This window comes from Hyla sarda, chromosome 2 (assembly GCF_029499605.1).
Source record: "Hyla sarda isolate aHylSar1 chromosome 2, aHylSar1.hap1, whole genome shotgun sequence".
Classification (NCBI taxonomy): domain Eukaryota; kingdom Metazoa; phylum Chordata; class Amphibia; order Anura; family Hylidae; genus Hyla; species Hyla sarda.
In genome coordinates this window covers 325,943,556-325,960,451 of record NC_079190.1, presented here as the reverse complement: position 1 = coordinate 325,960,451, position 16,896 = coordinate 325,943,556, and the positions used below count along the sequence as shown (strand labels likewise).

At 41.7% G+C, this 16,896-nt stretch overlaps 1 protein-coding gene across 2 annotated transcripts in view; it reads left to right on the top strand.

The window, feature by feature from the left end:
* Positions 1–16,605, top strand: part of LOC130356410 (ADP-ribosylation factor-like protein 8A) — a 71,310-nt gene extending 54,705 nt beyond the window's left edge. For both annotated transcript variants that reach the window (XM_056557938.1, XM_056557937.1), the window contains exons 4-7: positions 2,810–2,903; positions 12,337–12,404; positions 15,259–15,329; positions 15,505–16,605. In XM_056557938.1, the coding sequence (XP_056413913.1) occupies positions 2,810–2,903; positions 12,337–12,404; positions 15,259–15,329; positions 15,505–15,554 (283 nt within the window). In that variant the 3' untranslated portion in view covers positions 15,555–16,605. The remainder of the gene's footprint in view (positions 1–2,809; positions 2,904–12,336; positions 12,405–15,258; positions 15,330–15,504) is intronic.
* Positions 16,606–16,896: the final 291 nt, after the last annotated feature.

Sequence of the window (16,896 nt, the reverse complement as noted above, 5' to 3'; positions counted from 1 at the left end):
TGTGGATGAAAATATAAAAGAGTTATGATTTTTAGAAGGCGAGGAGGAAAAAATGAAAACGTAAAAATTTAATTGTCTGAGTCCTTAAGGCCAAAATGGGCTGAGTCCTTAAGGGGTTAATTGAAATTCCATGAAAAAAAAAATGTGCAAAGTCAAGAAACCGTATGGTGCAAAGCGGAGGGAACTGTACGCACATACGGTTCTCTATGGTTTCCATTGACCCCTAAGTTTTAAAAAAACATATACGGTTTTTCATCCGAACCAAAACCCGTGGTAGGCTACTCATATGGGTACGGGGGAAAAAAACGGACAAAACCGTACAAGACGCAAAACGGATACAAACGGATGCATCGTTTGGCATACAGTTTTCAATGGAGAGTCATTGCATATGGTTTTCAATATGGTCCCATACGGTTTTCAAATTGAAAACGTATACAAGAACTGTATTGCTAAAACGTGGTGTGAATGCATCCTTAGCTGGGTTAGATGACATCAGTGTGGGGTGCAAGGAGGATGAGCAACCTATCATTGTTGGGGCTTCAGGAGACCACTCCGGTGCCACTCAGTTTTCCCAGCCTCCTGAAGAGTCCCAATATGTCTGCTTTACCTGACAGATTATCAGGAAACTGGGAAAGCTGGGTTGACATTTAAGTAACTGTTACACATATATATAAAATGTATCACTTATCACAATTTTTATTTGCGAATATGTTAATCTGTTTGATAATACAATAAGCACATTAGATGAATATGCTGATATTTCTCATAAGAATCTGACACTATGTAATAATTCACATGTAATATTACTCATACCCAACAACTGTGATGCCCACAATTTACCGAATAAGCTCTTACTGCCCTGGCTCTTTGTAATTCCCTCCACTTCATTTTGCCATGTAAACATTACCGATGTATAGTGAAGGAAGGAGCTTGGAAATCTTGAAGGCTAAATGCTTCATACAGCAGTAGTCTTCCGGGGAGCTGTGTGTGCATTCTTTACTGTATAACAAGCTGTCAGGTCTATAAGCAGACATAGGTGATGGCTTTAGGTCAGTGTTTCCCAACCAAGGTGCCTCCAGATGTTGAAAAACTACAACTCCCAGCATGCCCGGACAGCCGTTGGCTGTCCGGGCATGCTGGGAGTTGTAGTTTTGCAACAGCTGGAGGCGCACTGGTTGGGAAATACTGCTTTAGGTTATAAGAAAAGATATGTCTCTTATATACCTTCCCTGTAAGAGGATGACCTTCATCCTAGACAAGAATTTAAAGGGGTTATTCAGGAAAAACCTTTTTTTTTATATCTATCTATATATATATATATATATATATATATATATATATATATATATATATAATATAATCAACTGGCTCCAGAAAGTTAAACAGATTTGTAAATTAGAATAAAAATAGTAGGTGCAGATCACAATTTATTGGCCGAGGTATATTATGGTTGGACACCTACACCTTAGGTGTAAAGTATATTTGTAAAAGAAAAGAAATTGTAACCATAAACTTCAAGGACGATATCAGATAAACTGATATATGATGAATAGAAATGAACCGTGCTTCAAATATATGGTGAAAAAATTAGAAATATTTTTATTAAAACACATTTAGTAGTCATATACTTAGATTAGATGGTAATATCTCCTATCACAGGGCCCTTGTGAGGAGATAAATATAGTATAAATAGCAAAATTCAAATAAAATGTAATCACACCACTGCATAATTGTTGATACTCTCAATAGTCCAGCATTTGCTAGTTCAGAATAGCATTATTTGACATAGTCCACACATTAAAGTAGTATGGGTGTATATACCCAGGTCCATATGTTAGACACCAAAGGTGGGTATATATTTACCAGCCAGATGTATTTGGATGTAGATAATGCTCCAAAGAAACCGATGCCAGCAAGCACCCGTCCGTGCCGAGGTCTGCGTGCGCTTCTGCGGCTGGTCTGCCTGCCACAGACCCGATGGATGCTGCTGTGATAAAGGAGGCAGCTAGCAGATTACCGGTGGCCGGACCTCGTGGAGTTTCTTGGCGTCTAACGTCAATGGTATGAAAGGGGGCTGGATGAGTAGAAGCTGCGGCTGTTGTAAGCAGTGGATGTTGCGGTAGTTGAAGGACTTTCAGCTTGCGCTGGTGGACATCTCAAGCAGTAGGGTCATTGACATATCTAAGTACCCTGAAATGTGTTCAGAAATCACAAGTAACGCATTGATAACGCACCACTACTGCTTGAGATTTCCACCAGAGCAAACTGAAAGTCCTTCAACAGCCGCAACATCTACTGCTTACAACAGCCGCAGCTGCTGAAATTGAGTTGTTCTTTTCTGTCTAAGTGCTCTCTGAGGACACCTGTCTCGGGAACTGTCCAGAGTAGAAGCAAATCCCCATAGCAAACCTATTCTACTCTGTGTAGTTCCCAAGACAGACAGAGGTGTCAGCAGAGAGCACTGTTGCCAGACAGAAAAGAGCAACTCAACTTCAGCAGCTGATTATTATTGGAAGAATTAAGTTTTAAGATAATTAATTTACAAATCTGTTTAACTTTCTGGAGCCAGTTGTGTGTATATATATATATATATATATATATATATATATATATATATATATTTTTTATCCTAGAATACCCCTTTAAGAATTAACATTTGAATGAATTTACACCCAATGTATACTGCCCCCTTTAGATGACCATTTGGTTAGCAATTTAAAGTTGTCATTTGAAAAAAGGTGTTACTGTATTGTGCTGTAGTAGATGAACAGTGTATTAGCCTGTACTGATATCAAGGGTCTTTCCATAGATACATGGTGGATGCTGCAGATCAAGAGAAAATTGAGGCTTCAAAAAATGAGCTCCATAATTTACTGGATAAGGCTCAACTGCAAGGTATTCCGGTAAGTTTACTCCTTGTCACTATTCCCTATTCTGTTAGATCCTATGGGCCAAGCTCCCTCCTAATGTAACATTTCGGGTATGTTGATACAGGGTAAGATGTCAATCCATATTGAGGGGCATTTACTAAGGGGTTTAGTCATTTTTTTCGGACTATTTTTGGCGCAAAATTGTCGCAATTGCGTCTACCCTATTTTTCGTGCGACTTTCTCTAGCAAGAGCTAGAAAGTAAAAAAAAAATTCACGCTAGATTTACGCAAAGAAAGGGACACTGCAGTGATTTACATCCCCCCTCTCACCTGCCAACCCGGTAACAGGTAATTATAAAGCCGGCAATGGGGCCGGGGCGGTGCGGTGGGGCGGTAGGGGGTGCGGAGCGGTGGCTCAGGACCCTCGGACAGGCAGGGGGAGAGAAGCAGGCGGTGGCGGCAGTCTATGGCACCGCAAAAGCCGCTGCAGTTCATTGATTTAAAGCGCCCGCTTTAAATCAATGATCTGCAGCGGTGTGGGGGGGGGGGGGGGGGGGGTAAATAGCCGATAACTTATACCGGAATATCGGCATAAGTTATCGGCTATCGCCCCTAACCTCCACAGATTATCGGTATTGGGCGATCCCTAGTTTGGATCCGTTATTGTTCAGTTAATATGCTCAGAAGTAAAAACGGATTGAAAAAACGGATGCAAACGGATGACATTAAAGGCTCATCCCTTTTCCATAGGCTTCAAAGTTGAATTTACTGTATACGTTTTTTTCTTGCATTTTTTGGATGGGAGAAAAAATACTGCATGTGCAGTGATGAGTGCAGACTGGTGCAAACGGATGTAAACGGATTGTAAAAAGAATCCCATTGACATGAATTGGATTTTTTTTAAACAGTTTTTAATCCGTTTACAGCCTGCAAGAACGGAACCGATAAGGGGGATAAAAAAAACGGACGGCCGTGTGAACGCACCCTTACTTGTACTTTTTATTGCAGAAACCCTGCAAATCACTTGCAAAATCTGCAGATTTTGAACACAATTAGGGGACATATTTAAAAACTACTATAATTTCTGTTACAGCGACATTAATTACCCTTTTTTCCCCTCACATTTTCAAAGTTCTCTTGTGTTGCTTTGAAAACACGCAAGAGTTCATTTTCGTGCCACTTTTGTTTTTTTCGCTGCAAAATTGCAGAGTTGGCGCCCAAAAAATAGCTTTGCGTCAAAATTATCAATCCCGAAAATTCGAGCAAAAGCATCTGACATAATAATTCCATGATTACTAGTGCCCAGACAAGCGATAACAGTGTGGGTAAAACATGTCCAGGGGTTAAATGCGAGTACAGGCGCAGTGACCACAATTATTTTTCTCTAATTAATATTTTCCAATAATTAATATTTTTACTTCAATAACGAATTAAATAACACCACACGTGTCCTAAGGTTGTGTGTGTGGTATTACAGCTCAGTTCCGTTGAAGTCAATGAAGCAAAGTTGTGTTACCAAACACAACCTGAGGACAGGTGTGGTACTGTTTTTAAAAGAAATAGCTCTGTTTTTCTTTTCCTAGATAACCCCTTTAGGGTGCGTTCACAAGTTAGTAGCTAGCAGAGAGTTTCCCACTGTGAGTTACGCTGCCATTTATTTAAATGGGTCCGCGGACAGTCTGCAAATCTGACACTATTGCGGACTGTCTGTGGACCCATTCAAATCAATGGTAGCGTAACTAGCAGCAGGTTTCCCGCAGCATGAAACCTGCTGCTAGTAATAGCGTGTGAACGCAGCCTAAGGACGTTTGATATAAATGTACGTCCTGATCCGCTGGGACTTAGAGCATCAAGATGTACATTTATGTCCTGTACATGACGCAAGCACTAGGTGCTAGCATCATATACGGCAGGGACCCGCCCGTAATGGCGGACATGAACGATCGTGCTAATGTCCGCCATTAACCCCTCAGATGCTGTGATCAATACATCTGTGGCAATCTGGCAGTTTAAATGGATGATCAGATCGGCTGCAGTAAGGTCGCGGAGATCCAATCATCCAGGACTGTGGACGGAAGTCCCCTCACCTGCCTCCACCGTTCTCCCGGGGTCTTCTTCTCTGGTCTGACATCGAGCAGACCAGAGAAAAAGATTGTTGATAATACTGATCATTACTATGCATAGCACTGAACAGTATTAGCAATCTATTGATTGCTCTAAATAGTCCCCCATGGGGACATAAAAAGTGTAAAAAATAAATAAATAAAAGTTAAATGTGAAATAGCCCCTCCCCCAATAAGAATGTAAATCACCCCTTTTTTCACATTTAACTCCCAGAAAGCGTAAAAATGATCATTAACATTTGACATCGCGACATGCGTAAATGTCCAAACTATAAAAATATAATGTAAATGATCCCATACGGTGAACAGCGTAAAAATTGCTGCGTTTTGGTCACATTTAAAAAAATAAAAAAAGTGATCAAAAAACCTACAGATCACGGCGCAACAAATGAGCCATCATACAGCCCTGTATAGGGGAAAATGGGAAAGTTATAGGTGGTCAAAATAGGGCAATTTTATCCCCTTAAGGACCAGGCCCATTTTGACCACAAGCACCAGGCCAATTTTATTTTTGCATTTTCGTTTTTTCCTCCTCGCCTTCGAAAAATTGTAACTCTTTTATATTTTCATCCAAAGACTAGTATGAGGGCTTGTTTCTTGTGCGACGAGTTGTTTTTTGTAATGACATCACTAATTTTACCATAAAATGTATGGTGCAACCAATAATACTATTTGTGTGGGGAAATTAATAAGAAACCTGCAATTTAGAAAATTTTGGAAAGTTTTGTTTTCACGCTGTACTATTTACGGTAAATAGACATATTTTCTTTATTCTGTGGGTCAATATGATTAAAATGATACCCATGATTACATACTTTTCTATTATTGTACCGCTTTAAAAAAATCACAAATGTTTTAACCAAGTTAGTACATTTAAAATCCCTCAATTTTGCTGACCTATAACTTTTTATTTTTCTGTATAAGCGGTGATATTAGGGCTCATTTTTTGTGCCCTGATCTGTACTTTTTATTGATACAATATTTGTGTATATAAAGCTTTCATAAAAAAAAAAAAATCAATAAATATATATATATATATATATATATATATATATATATATATATGTGACATAGAATGCAGCACACCACTGTTGCAGTCAAACCAAATAGATTTATTCCATAGCGTGCAGAGGACTACGTTTCACCGTTCTCACACCGGTGTGAGACCGGTGAAACGTAGTCCTCTGCACGCTATGGAATAAATCTATTTGTTTTGACTGCAACAGTGGTGTGCTGTATTCTATTTCACCTATTTGGATTGAGGAACCGGTGGACCCAGGCTCCAATTATGCGAGCACCCCATACTGACTATCACCTGATTCTACTTGATGCGCTGCTTCTATTTGGATTTTATATATATATATATATATATATATATATATATATATATATATATATATATATAAAAAAATTTCCTTAATAAAATGTGACATAAAAAGCAGCAATTTTTCATGTATAGATTTTTTTTTTTAACACTCACGCTGTTCACCATATGGGATCATTAACATTATATTTTAATAGTTCGGACATTTATACACGCGGCGATACCAAATACTATTTACTATTTATAGCAATTAGTTGATTGCTAATACTGTTCAGTGCTATGCATAGGGCATAGCACTGATCAGTGTTATTGGTTATCTTCTGCTCTGGTCTGCTCGATCTCAGACCAGAGCAGAAGAAGCCTGGAAGGCGGCGGAGGCAGGTGAGGGGACCTCCATCCGCCATGTTAGATGATCTGATCTCCGCGGCGTGCCGCAGGCGATCAGATCATCATAAAATGCTGCTGCAGATGTCGTGATCTGTATTGATCACGGCATCTGAGGGATTAATGGCAGACATCCATGCGATCGCTGATGTCCGCCATCACCGGCGGGTCCCTGGCAATCAGCAGCCGGGAATTGCCGCGCATGACCCGATCGTCGCTCCGATGCTCACGGTCATGTACAGGACGTAAATGTACATCCTGGTGCGCTAAGTACCGCCGTACATTAAGGTCTGTGGCCTTTAACCGTTTGGGGACGCAGGGCGTATGCATACACCCTCCACCCCCTCCTATCCCCTGCCATTAGTCAGTAATGACTACTGACCAATGGCAGTTGAAGGCGGGGGGTTACTATGGCAATCCCCCGCTCTGTCCGCCCCTGGATGTCGGGCAGAGCGGGGGAGAGAAGATGGCGGCCGGTACCTGGGGACTTGCGGCGGGGATCGGTGGCATCAGCGAAGATCAGCGGCGGAGGTAGGGAGACGACATGATCTTTACTGTTGCCTTCTAGGGGTTGCCAAACTGCAACTCCCAGCATGCTGGGAGTTGTAGTTTTGCAACTACTGTAGGGCCACAGTTTGGAGACCACTATACAGTGGTGTTCAAACGGTAGCCCTCCAGATGTTGAAAAACTACAACTCCCAGCATGCTGAGACTGTCCAGGCATGCTGGGAGTTGTAGTACTGCAACATCTGAAGGGACAGAAGTTACAGAACTACAACTCCCAGCATGCCTGGGCAGTCTGGGCATGCTTGGAGTTGTAGTTTTGCAACATCTGGAGCACTACCGTTTGGGCACCACTGTATAGTGGTTTCCAAACTGTGCTCTTCCAGATGTTGCAAAACTACAACTCCCAGCATGCCTGTCGGCAGTCTGGGTATGCTGGGAGCTGTAGTTTTGAACAACTGGAGGCACACTGGTTGGGAAACATTGTCTGTTTCCCAAATCAGTGTTTCCCAACCAGTGTGCCTCCAGCTGTTGCAAAACTATAACTCCCAGCAGGCACTGACAGACCATGCATGCTGGGAATTGTAGTTTTGCAACAGCTGGAGGAACACTGGTTGGGAAACACTTAGTTAGGAAACAGACAATGTTTCCCAACCTAACTCAGTGTTTTGCAACAAGTGTGCCTCCAGCTGTTGCATAACCACAACCCTCAGCATGCACGGACAGCCACAGGGCATGCTGGGAACTGTATTTTTTCAAAAGCTGGAGGTCTGAGGGTACAGGGTACATTCACACAGGCGGGGGTTTACAGTTAGTCTCTCGCTGCAAGTTAGAGATGCAGGAAATTTTCCGCTGCACAAAATAAAGGGGAAAAACGCTACATATACACATACCCCTACACAGTTACCCCCCCCCACTTCCCCAATAAAAATGAGAAACCTCTGGTACGGCACGGTTTCTAAAGCCTCCAGCTGTTGCAAAACAACAACTCCCAGTATTGCCGGACATCCATTGACTGTCCAGGCATGCTGGGAGTTTTGCAACAGCTGGAGGCACCCTGTTTGGGAAACACTGCCATAGGGTAATTTTGGAATCCAAAGCAAGTCTAATTCTTGCATCCGGGTCAGTCCCTATGCAAATATCTAATTTAGGCCTCAAATGCGTATGGCTCTCTCTCACTTCGGAGCCCTATCGTATTTCAAGGCAACAGTATAGGGCCACATATGGGGTATTTCCGTACTCGAGAAAAATTGCCCAACAAATTTTGGGAGCTTTTTCTCCTTTTACCCCTTATGCAAATGTAAAGTTAGGGGCTACACCAGCCTGTTAGTGTAAAAAAAAAGAAAAATGTTTACACTTATATGCTGGTGCTGGCCCACACTTTTAATTTTCACAAAAAGGAAAAGGAAAAAAAGACCCCAAAATTTGTAACGCAAAATGCGGAAATACCCCATATGTGGACGTAAAATGCTCTGCGGATGCACAACAAGGCTCAGGAGTGAGAGCGCATTATGTACATTTGAGGCCTAAATTGGTGATTTGCACAGGGGTGGATGATTTTACAGCGGTTCTGACATAAACGCAAAAAAATAGGGGTATAGTGAGCCTTAATACCCCACAGGTGTTTGACGAATTTTCATTAAAGTTGGACGTGAAAATGAATTTAATTTTATTTTCTTCACTAAAATGCTGGTGTTATCCCAAATTTTTCATTTTCACAAGGGGTAATAGGAAAAAAGCCCCGCAAAATTTTGTAACCCCATTTTTCTGAGTATATAAATACCACATGTGTGGATGTTAAATGCTCTGCGGGCGAACTACAATGCTCAGAAGAGAAGGAGCGCCATTGGGCTTTTGGAGAGAGAATGTGTCTGGAATTGAAGGGGGGGTCCACTGTTCTGGCACCATGGGGGCTTTCTAAATGTACATGGCCCCCGATTTAAATTCTAGCTAAATTCTATCTCCAAAAGTCCAATGGCGCTCCTTCTGTTCTGAGACCTGTAGTGCGCCAGCAGAGCACTTAACATCAACATATGGGGTATTTTCTTAACCGGGAGAAATTGGGCTTCAAATTTTGGGGTCCATTTTCTCCTATTACACCATGTGAAAATGAAAAATTTGCAGTAACACTATCATTTTAGTGTTAAAAAAATCTAATTTTCCATTTTCACGTCCAACTTCAACGCAAAGTCGTCAAACACCTGTGGGGTGTTAAAGGAGAACTCCAGAATATAAAAATTGTCCTCCATACTGGCGTCAGTAAAAAAAAAATAAAGATGTACATACCTTCCTCCGCTCCCCTGGGGCCTCCGGTAACCGGCTCCGGTCTCCGCCGCGATCCTCTTCCTGGTTGCCGGTGGTCGGTGAGTCATACAGCGCTCATCCAATCACCGGCCGCAGCGAAGTCCCGACTTGGCTGGCGATATGCTGAGCGGCAGTGTGAGAACGCTTCAGGACACAAAATTCTTAGACCGGGGGCCAAAAAAAGGTCACACTGCCGCTCAGTCTATCACCGGCCGAGTCGGGACTTCACTGCGGCCGGTGATTGGATGAGTGCAGCATGACTCGCCGACCACCAGCAACCAGGAAGAGGATCGCGGCGGAGACCGAAGCCGGTTACCGGAGGCCCCGGGGGAGCGGCGGAAGGTAGGTACATCTTTATTTTTATACTGCCGGCAGTATGGGGGACAATTTTTTAATTCTGTAGTTCTCCTTTAAGGCTAACTATACCCCTTGTTACGTTCCTTGAGGGGTGTAGTTTCCAAAATAGTATGCCATGTGTTTTTTTTTTTTTTTTGCTGTTCTAGCACCATGGGGACTTCCTAAATGCAACATGGCCCCCAAAAACCATGACAGCAAAATTTTTTTAAAAAATCCCACAGTTGCTCTTTCCCTCTTGAGCCGTGTTGTGAGCCTGCAGAGCACTTTATGTCAATATATGAGGTATTTCCATACTCGAGAGAAATTGGCTACAAATTTTGGGGGCTTTTTCCCCCTTTTACCACTTTTAAAAATGAAAAAAATGGGGCTACAAGAACATGTTAGGGTAAAAAATGCAGTTTTAGATTTTTCTCCTCCACTTTGCTGCAATTCTTGTGAAACACCTAAAGGGTTAACGTACTTTTTGAATGTCATTTTGAAAACTTTGAGGGGTTTAGTTTCTATAAAGGGGGTCATTTATGGGATATTTCTCACGGAAAGGCCCCTCAAATCCAGTTCAAACTTAAAGGGGTATTCCAGGCCAAAACTTTTTAATATATATCAACTGGCTCTGGAAAGTTAAACAGATTTGTAAATAACTTCTATTAAAAAATCTTAATCCTTCCAATAGTTATCAGCTTCTGAAGTTGAGTTGTTGTTTTCTGTCTAACTGCTCTCTGATGACTCACGTCCTGGGAGCTGTGCAATTCCTATGGGGATATTCTCCCATCATGCACAGCTCCCAGGACGTGACATCATCATTGAGCAGTTAGACAGAAAACTTCAGAAGCTAATAACTATTGGAAGGATTAAGATTTTTTTAATAGAAGTAATTTACAAATCTGTTTAACTTTCCAGAGCCAGTTGATATATATAAAAAAGGTTTTGCCTGGAATACCCCTTTAACCGGTCCCTGAAAAATTCAGAGTTTGACACTTTCATGAACATTTTGGAAATTGCTGCTATACTTTGAAGCCCTCTAATGTCTTCAAAAAGTTAAAATGTCCATTTTATGATGCCAACATAAAGTAGACATATATTGTTTTTGTGAATCAATATAAAATTTATTTGGAATTTCCATTTTCCTTACAAGCTATGCTCTTTCACTTTGTGTTTTGGTGAATTATTTTACCCGGTGTTGCCTGTTTTTTCCTTCCTAATCCATGTTGGGGAGGAAAATCAACAAAGGAGGAAGCTCTTGACTTCATATCCCGTCCTCATATATTGTTGTCATATCCCAACCCCATATCCCGTCCTCATATTCCGTCATCATATCTCGACCTCATATCCTGACCTCCTATCCCGACCTCCTATCCCGTCCTCCTATCCCGTCCTCCTATCCCGACCTCCTATCCTGTCCTCCTATCCCATCCTCATATCTCGACCTCCTATCCCGTCCTCATATTCCATCCTCATATCTCAACCTCATATCCCATCTTCATATCCCGACCTCCTATCTCAACCTCATTAGTTGAGTACACAAATTAGTCTCATTGCTCCTCAAAACATTTTTCAGTATTTGTTGTATATTACAGATATGCCATTATGTGTCTTTTTCTTGCCAATGATTTCTTTTTAGTTTTTTGGTAAACCTTTGTTTATAAGGGAACCATTTAGCATATTTGAGCATATATAACACTTAGAAATGCGTTATATATGCTAAAATCATTACCCTCACCACCTCCGGGGGACGTTTGTGCACCCAGGTGAAGATATTAAGTAATAAATCGTCCAATTACCCCCCCCCCCCCCCACAGCAAGTAGTCCCCTGGGCGGGACTTACACTTATCAGCTCCATTCTCTGCAGCCGTGGCCCCACCCTGACGGCTTTAATGACGGCTCACGTCATTGTTCTGCTCCGTCTGCTTAGGGAGCAGAACAATGACGCAAGCCATCATTCAAGCCGTCGGGGCAGGGCCACGGCTGCAGCGAACGGAGCTGGTAAGTATAAGTCCCGCACAGGGGACTACTTGCTAGGCGGTCGGGGGGATCTTTATATCTTAACATCTTTACCACCCCTGAGGCCCCCAAACGTCCCCCGGGGATGTGAGGATAACAATTTTAGCATATATAACACATTGCCAAGCGTTATATATGCTAAAATATGCTGATTGGTTCCCTTCAAAGCAGATTTTGTGCATTTTTGTATTTAGCGTGTACGTGGATAACCTCCTAATGCTATGCCAGGAAGATTGCCTGGCATTTATCTACTTTCCTTTGCAATATGATGCACTTTACTAAACAGTAGAAAAAAAGGTATACCAGTCTAGTCGAGGAAAAACAAACACTTTTCGTGGTGTATGGCAGGTAAATGGAGCCCATTGATGTTTAAGATATAGACTGGGAGCTTTTCCCACCATATGCACCATTATGTAGACCTTCCAAAAGGTCCCAAATGTTGATTTTGACCAGTTTTCTAATTCTGTTACAGGTTCTTGTCCTTGGAAACAAGAGAGACATTGCTGGGGCTCTAGATGAGAAAGAATTAATTGAAAGAATGTGAGTATATGGATCCTGCTGTCCTTATTATAATAGGCCATTGTTTCCTGGAAGGTCCACAATGCTCCCACAAACACCCTGAGGGAGATTTATCAAAACCTGTCCAGAGGAAAAGTTGCCGAGTTGCTCATAGCAACCAATCAGATCGCTTCTTTCATTTTTTGAAAAAGCCTCTGAAAAATTAAAGAAGTGATCTAATTGGTTGCTAAGGGGAAACTCAGCAACTTTTTTCTCAGAACAGGTTTGACAAATCTCTCCCCCCCCCCCCCCCGTCTGTAAAATAGCTATGCGGTCTCCTCTCTTTCACTGGCTTGTTGAGTAGATGGACAATTTGTCTCAAACATTGTATGCTGTTCTTTTCCTCAGTACATAACAGGATGTAAGCTGGAACTTTACCACCATTACGTAGACCCAGGAGGACCATGATGCCAGAAGATGACTCTATCTGTTCATTAGGAGGCAGGGTACACTGCTGTGCTTGCATTTAGCTCTAGTGAATTTTAGATATTGCACAGATTGTGTCTTTCACTGCTGCTATATCCACATAACAGCAGTGTTTATGAGCCAATAACATTAACATTTTCAATACAAATCCCATACAGATCTCAAATACTTTATTGTGTAGGAGGACCTAGAGTTACTTGGTCTGATACATTGTATATTCATTCTCCATCTTGTGAATTCTATTCTTTATCCCTGTCACTGGAGCTGTTGTATAGTCATTCTCAGCCATGAATCCATGCTGGACCTGCCTTCCCCCTCTAGACATTGGATATATTCAGCTTTCTGTGTTAACTTTCACGTCGTCTCTCCTGCTTTAGTTCATGGCAGAGATTTATCAAAAGATTTAGTGCTCTTTTTTTGAGTCGCTCAAAAAGTCGCTTGTTTGCCTAAGCAATTCTTTGTGCAACTTTTGGCTTTAATCAAAAAATTACAGAAGAGCTTACCAAAGCGAATTTCAGTTTTCACTTTGCAGTGGTCAGGGATTGATCAATTGCGAAAGTCGCACATAATATAGCAACCGCCTCCAAAGCACCGTAAATGTAAGCCAGCCCGGACCTGGCTTACAAAATCTGCTTTGTAGAGTGGCATTTCATATTTCTCACCGGGAGCCGAGATCACGGCTCCAGCGGGAAATATGAACACACAGCTGTATATAGGAGCCCGGGCACCTGATCATCTCATATCTCCCCTCCCATATCCCCCACACACTCATCTCCCTTGTAATCTTAACCCGCCACCGCTCATCTCTCCCCTGCCACCGCTCATCTCTCCCCTGCCGCTGCTCATCTCCTCCCCGCCGTCGCTCATCCACCGACAGACCCCCCCATCCCCCCGCCACCACTCAACCTCTCCCCGCCACCGCTCATCTCTCCCCGAGAGATGAGCGGTGGCTGGGGGAAGACGAGCGGCTGCTGGGGAGATGAGCGTCAGCGGTGGGGGGTAGATGAGCATCAGCGACGGGGGGTAGATCAGCGGCGGCTGGGGGAGCTGAGCGTCAGCGGCGGGTGGTAGATGAGCAGCGGCTGGGGGGCAATGATCGGCGGGTTAAGTTTACGAGGGGAGAAGAGATGAGGGGCCAGGGCAGCGGAGGGCTCCCAGAAATATGAAACTACACTGTTATTTCATATTTCCTGGGCGGTGCTGTGATTGGCCAACCGGCCAATCATGGCACCGCCTGGGAAATATGAAATAAAAGTGTAGTTTCATATTTCTGGGTGCTGGCCGGCTCCGCTGCCATGAATGTTTTTTGGAATAAAAGTTTTTTAAACGTGTTGTTTTGTATTTTATTTTATTTACTTTACAGGCTTAGAAATGGAAGCCGTCTTATAGACAGAATACATTACCAAGCCAGGGCTTAGAGTAAGCCTCAAAGCAGCTAGCGCTAATCCCCAATTAATACTCCAACACTCACCGCCACAGGGGTGCAGGGAAGAGCCGCTACCAACAAAATGGCATTATTTAGGCTGGGGAGGGCCAGTAACAATGGTCCTCGCCCACCCAGGTAACGTCAGGCTGTTACTACTTGGTTGGTATCTGGCTGTGAATAAAAATACAGGGAACCACATACTTGTTTTTTTTTTATTATTTCCAAAAGATGTGTGGGGTTCCCTATATTTTCATTCTCAGCCAGATATCAACCAAGCAGCAACAGCCTGACATTACCAGGGTGGGTGAGGACCATTGTTACTGGCCCTCCCCTGCCTAAATAACAATAGTGTGTTACTGCCTAGGCACAGGAGCGCCATTTTTGACACTACGGGCCTGTTGGTACTGACTCTTCCCGGCACCCCTGTGGTGGTGGGTACCAGGGCAATAATTGGGGCTTGGCGCCAGCTGTTTTTGAGGCTAACACTAAGCCCTGATTTAGTAATGAATTCTGTCTAGACGACTTAATCTAAATTTTCTAAATTTACAAGCCCTCTTTAAGCATTTTATTAATTAAAAAACATCTACGTAGTCCACTGAAGACAAAGAAGTCCTCTGCATACATGGATCTGAGAAGTAAAAGACACAAAAAATACATTTAGGGGGGAAAAAAGTGGTAAAAAGGAGGTGGTGTTTCCCAGTGGTGTTCTGAAGTTATTTGTTGTTTTTTGCTTATGTGTGCTAAAAAAAATTGCATTCTAAAGTAATTTATTGTTTTTTGCTTATGTAAGCCAAATTTATCAACCCCTGTGATAGTATGAAAAATATGTCATACAGAAGCAAAACCAAAGCAAGAGAAAAATGCCTACAGAACTTGCTTACCAAAGCAACGATGATAAATGTCCCAAATGACTTAGCACAACCATGCCAAGAATGTTTCTTTACAGGCCTAGTTTTTCTGATGTCTTTTATTTTTTTTGTTTAGGAACCTATCTGCCATCCAAGATCGGGAGATCTGCTGCTACTCCATTTCCTGCAAAGAAAAGGACAACATTGGTAGGTACCCCATTGAAGTGTGCGTGCACTTACAGCAGAGTGTGCATCTTCTCTTTGTGTCTGTTAACTCACAAACCTACAGTTCTTCAGCTGTTCTTCTAGATATGCACATGCATTCTATATATGGTACATACATATTTGTGTTGTAATCTTTTGTATTGTCCAATTCTTTCAGACATCACTCTACAGTGGCTTATCCAGCACTCTAAGTCCCGGAGGAGCTGAAAACACCAAATCCCTGGCTACCACTTTTAAATATCCTGGAGAATGTGTTACTTCGAGGACTTACCACAAACACTGAGATGAAGGAAATGTGTTCAAGTCCTTGGAATTCTCTCTTTCTCCTCCTTATCTTTTTGGATATTCCCTCCTTCTTCTCATCTCCTTACGTCTCTATTTTAATGGTATTTTTACACTATTCTCACTTCCATTGTAAGATATTGTCCACCTCCTAGCTCATGCAGCCATCTCTCTGATACCCCTTTCTTGTTGTTGGAGTGTGTGTATATATCTATACCGTGTACATGTATATAATTTGATTTTTATTTAATTGTAAGAATTTAGTTATCTGCTGGTTGACTGATAACGTATTTACATTAATTTATAAAGACCACCTTGTCAATATATATATATGTATGTATGTATTATGTGTGAAATATCATATAGTTGTACGCAGAAGGTACGCAGACTGGTATGTCTAAACTAATGTCTCAGTTCTCAACAGAAATGAACAGGCCATGTTCTAGACTATACAGTATATATAAACCTGCTACAAAAGATAAAATATATTGGCAATAATGGCCTGTGTTCTCCTCGCTCCAGTATAGTCACCTGAAGACACATCAGCTATCTTAAGGAGAAAAACTAAAGGTGGAGAAACCTTTTTAATCATTTTTTTTTTTTTTTTTTTTTTTTGTGTGAAATTATTTTATAAAACTTAGTTTTAAATTTTTAAAAGGTTTTGGATGGTTTTATTCAAGGTGCTTACCGCCTATTATAATAAAATGCATCTTTAATGAAGTACTTGTCTCATGTAGAAATACAGAAAAGCTGCATTCTTTATGTAAGTATCTAAGTATTTTAAGTGCTGCTCAAGTCCAAGACAACAGCAAATGTTTGTTAATAGTAAATATTAAGAACAATTTGCCATATCCTAGTCAGTGCCGTCTTTGGCGCTGTATATACAGCCTACTAATTACAAAGACTTTGTTTCTTGAAGTTTGTTTCTTGTGTATATTTTATTTTTTGCTGTCTAATAAATGAATAACTTTGTCAACATTGAAACCCTTCTTTCTTTATTGTATTATTATAAGAAAGTTGAAAAGAATTGAAATCATATGTAGGGGCAGCATGATACTGAGAGGTTTGTTATATAAGCCCAAATGGTACACAAATATTTAGTTAGAAATGTGGCTAATAGGAACAAACATAAAAATAGAGATGAGTGGGCATTCTTCTTATGAATAAGGCAGACTCATGGCTGTGAGTCTGCTGTACTTATCCTATTAGCCAAATATTTTATTATGCCATTTGGCCTGGTGGTAGAGTAGGCCTGAACTTGTAATAT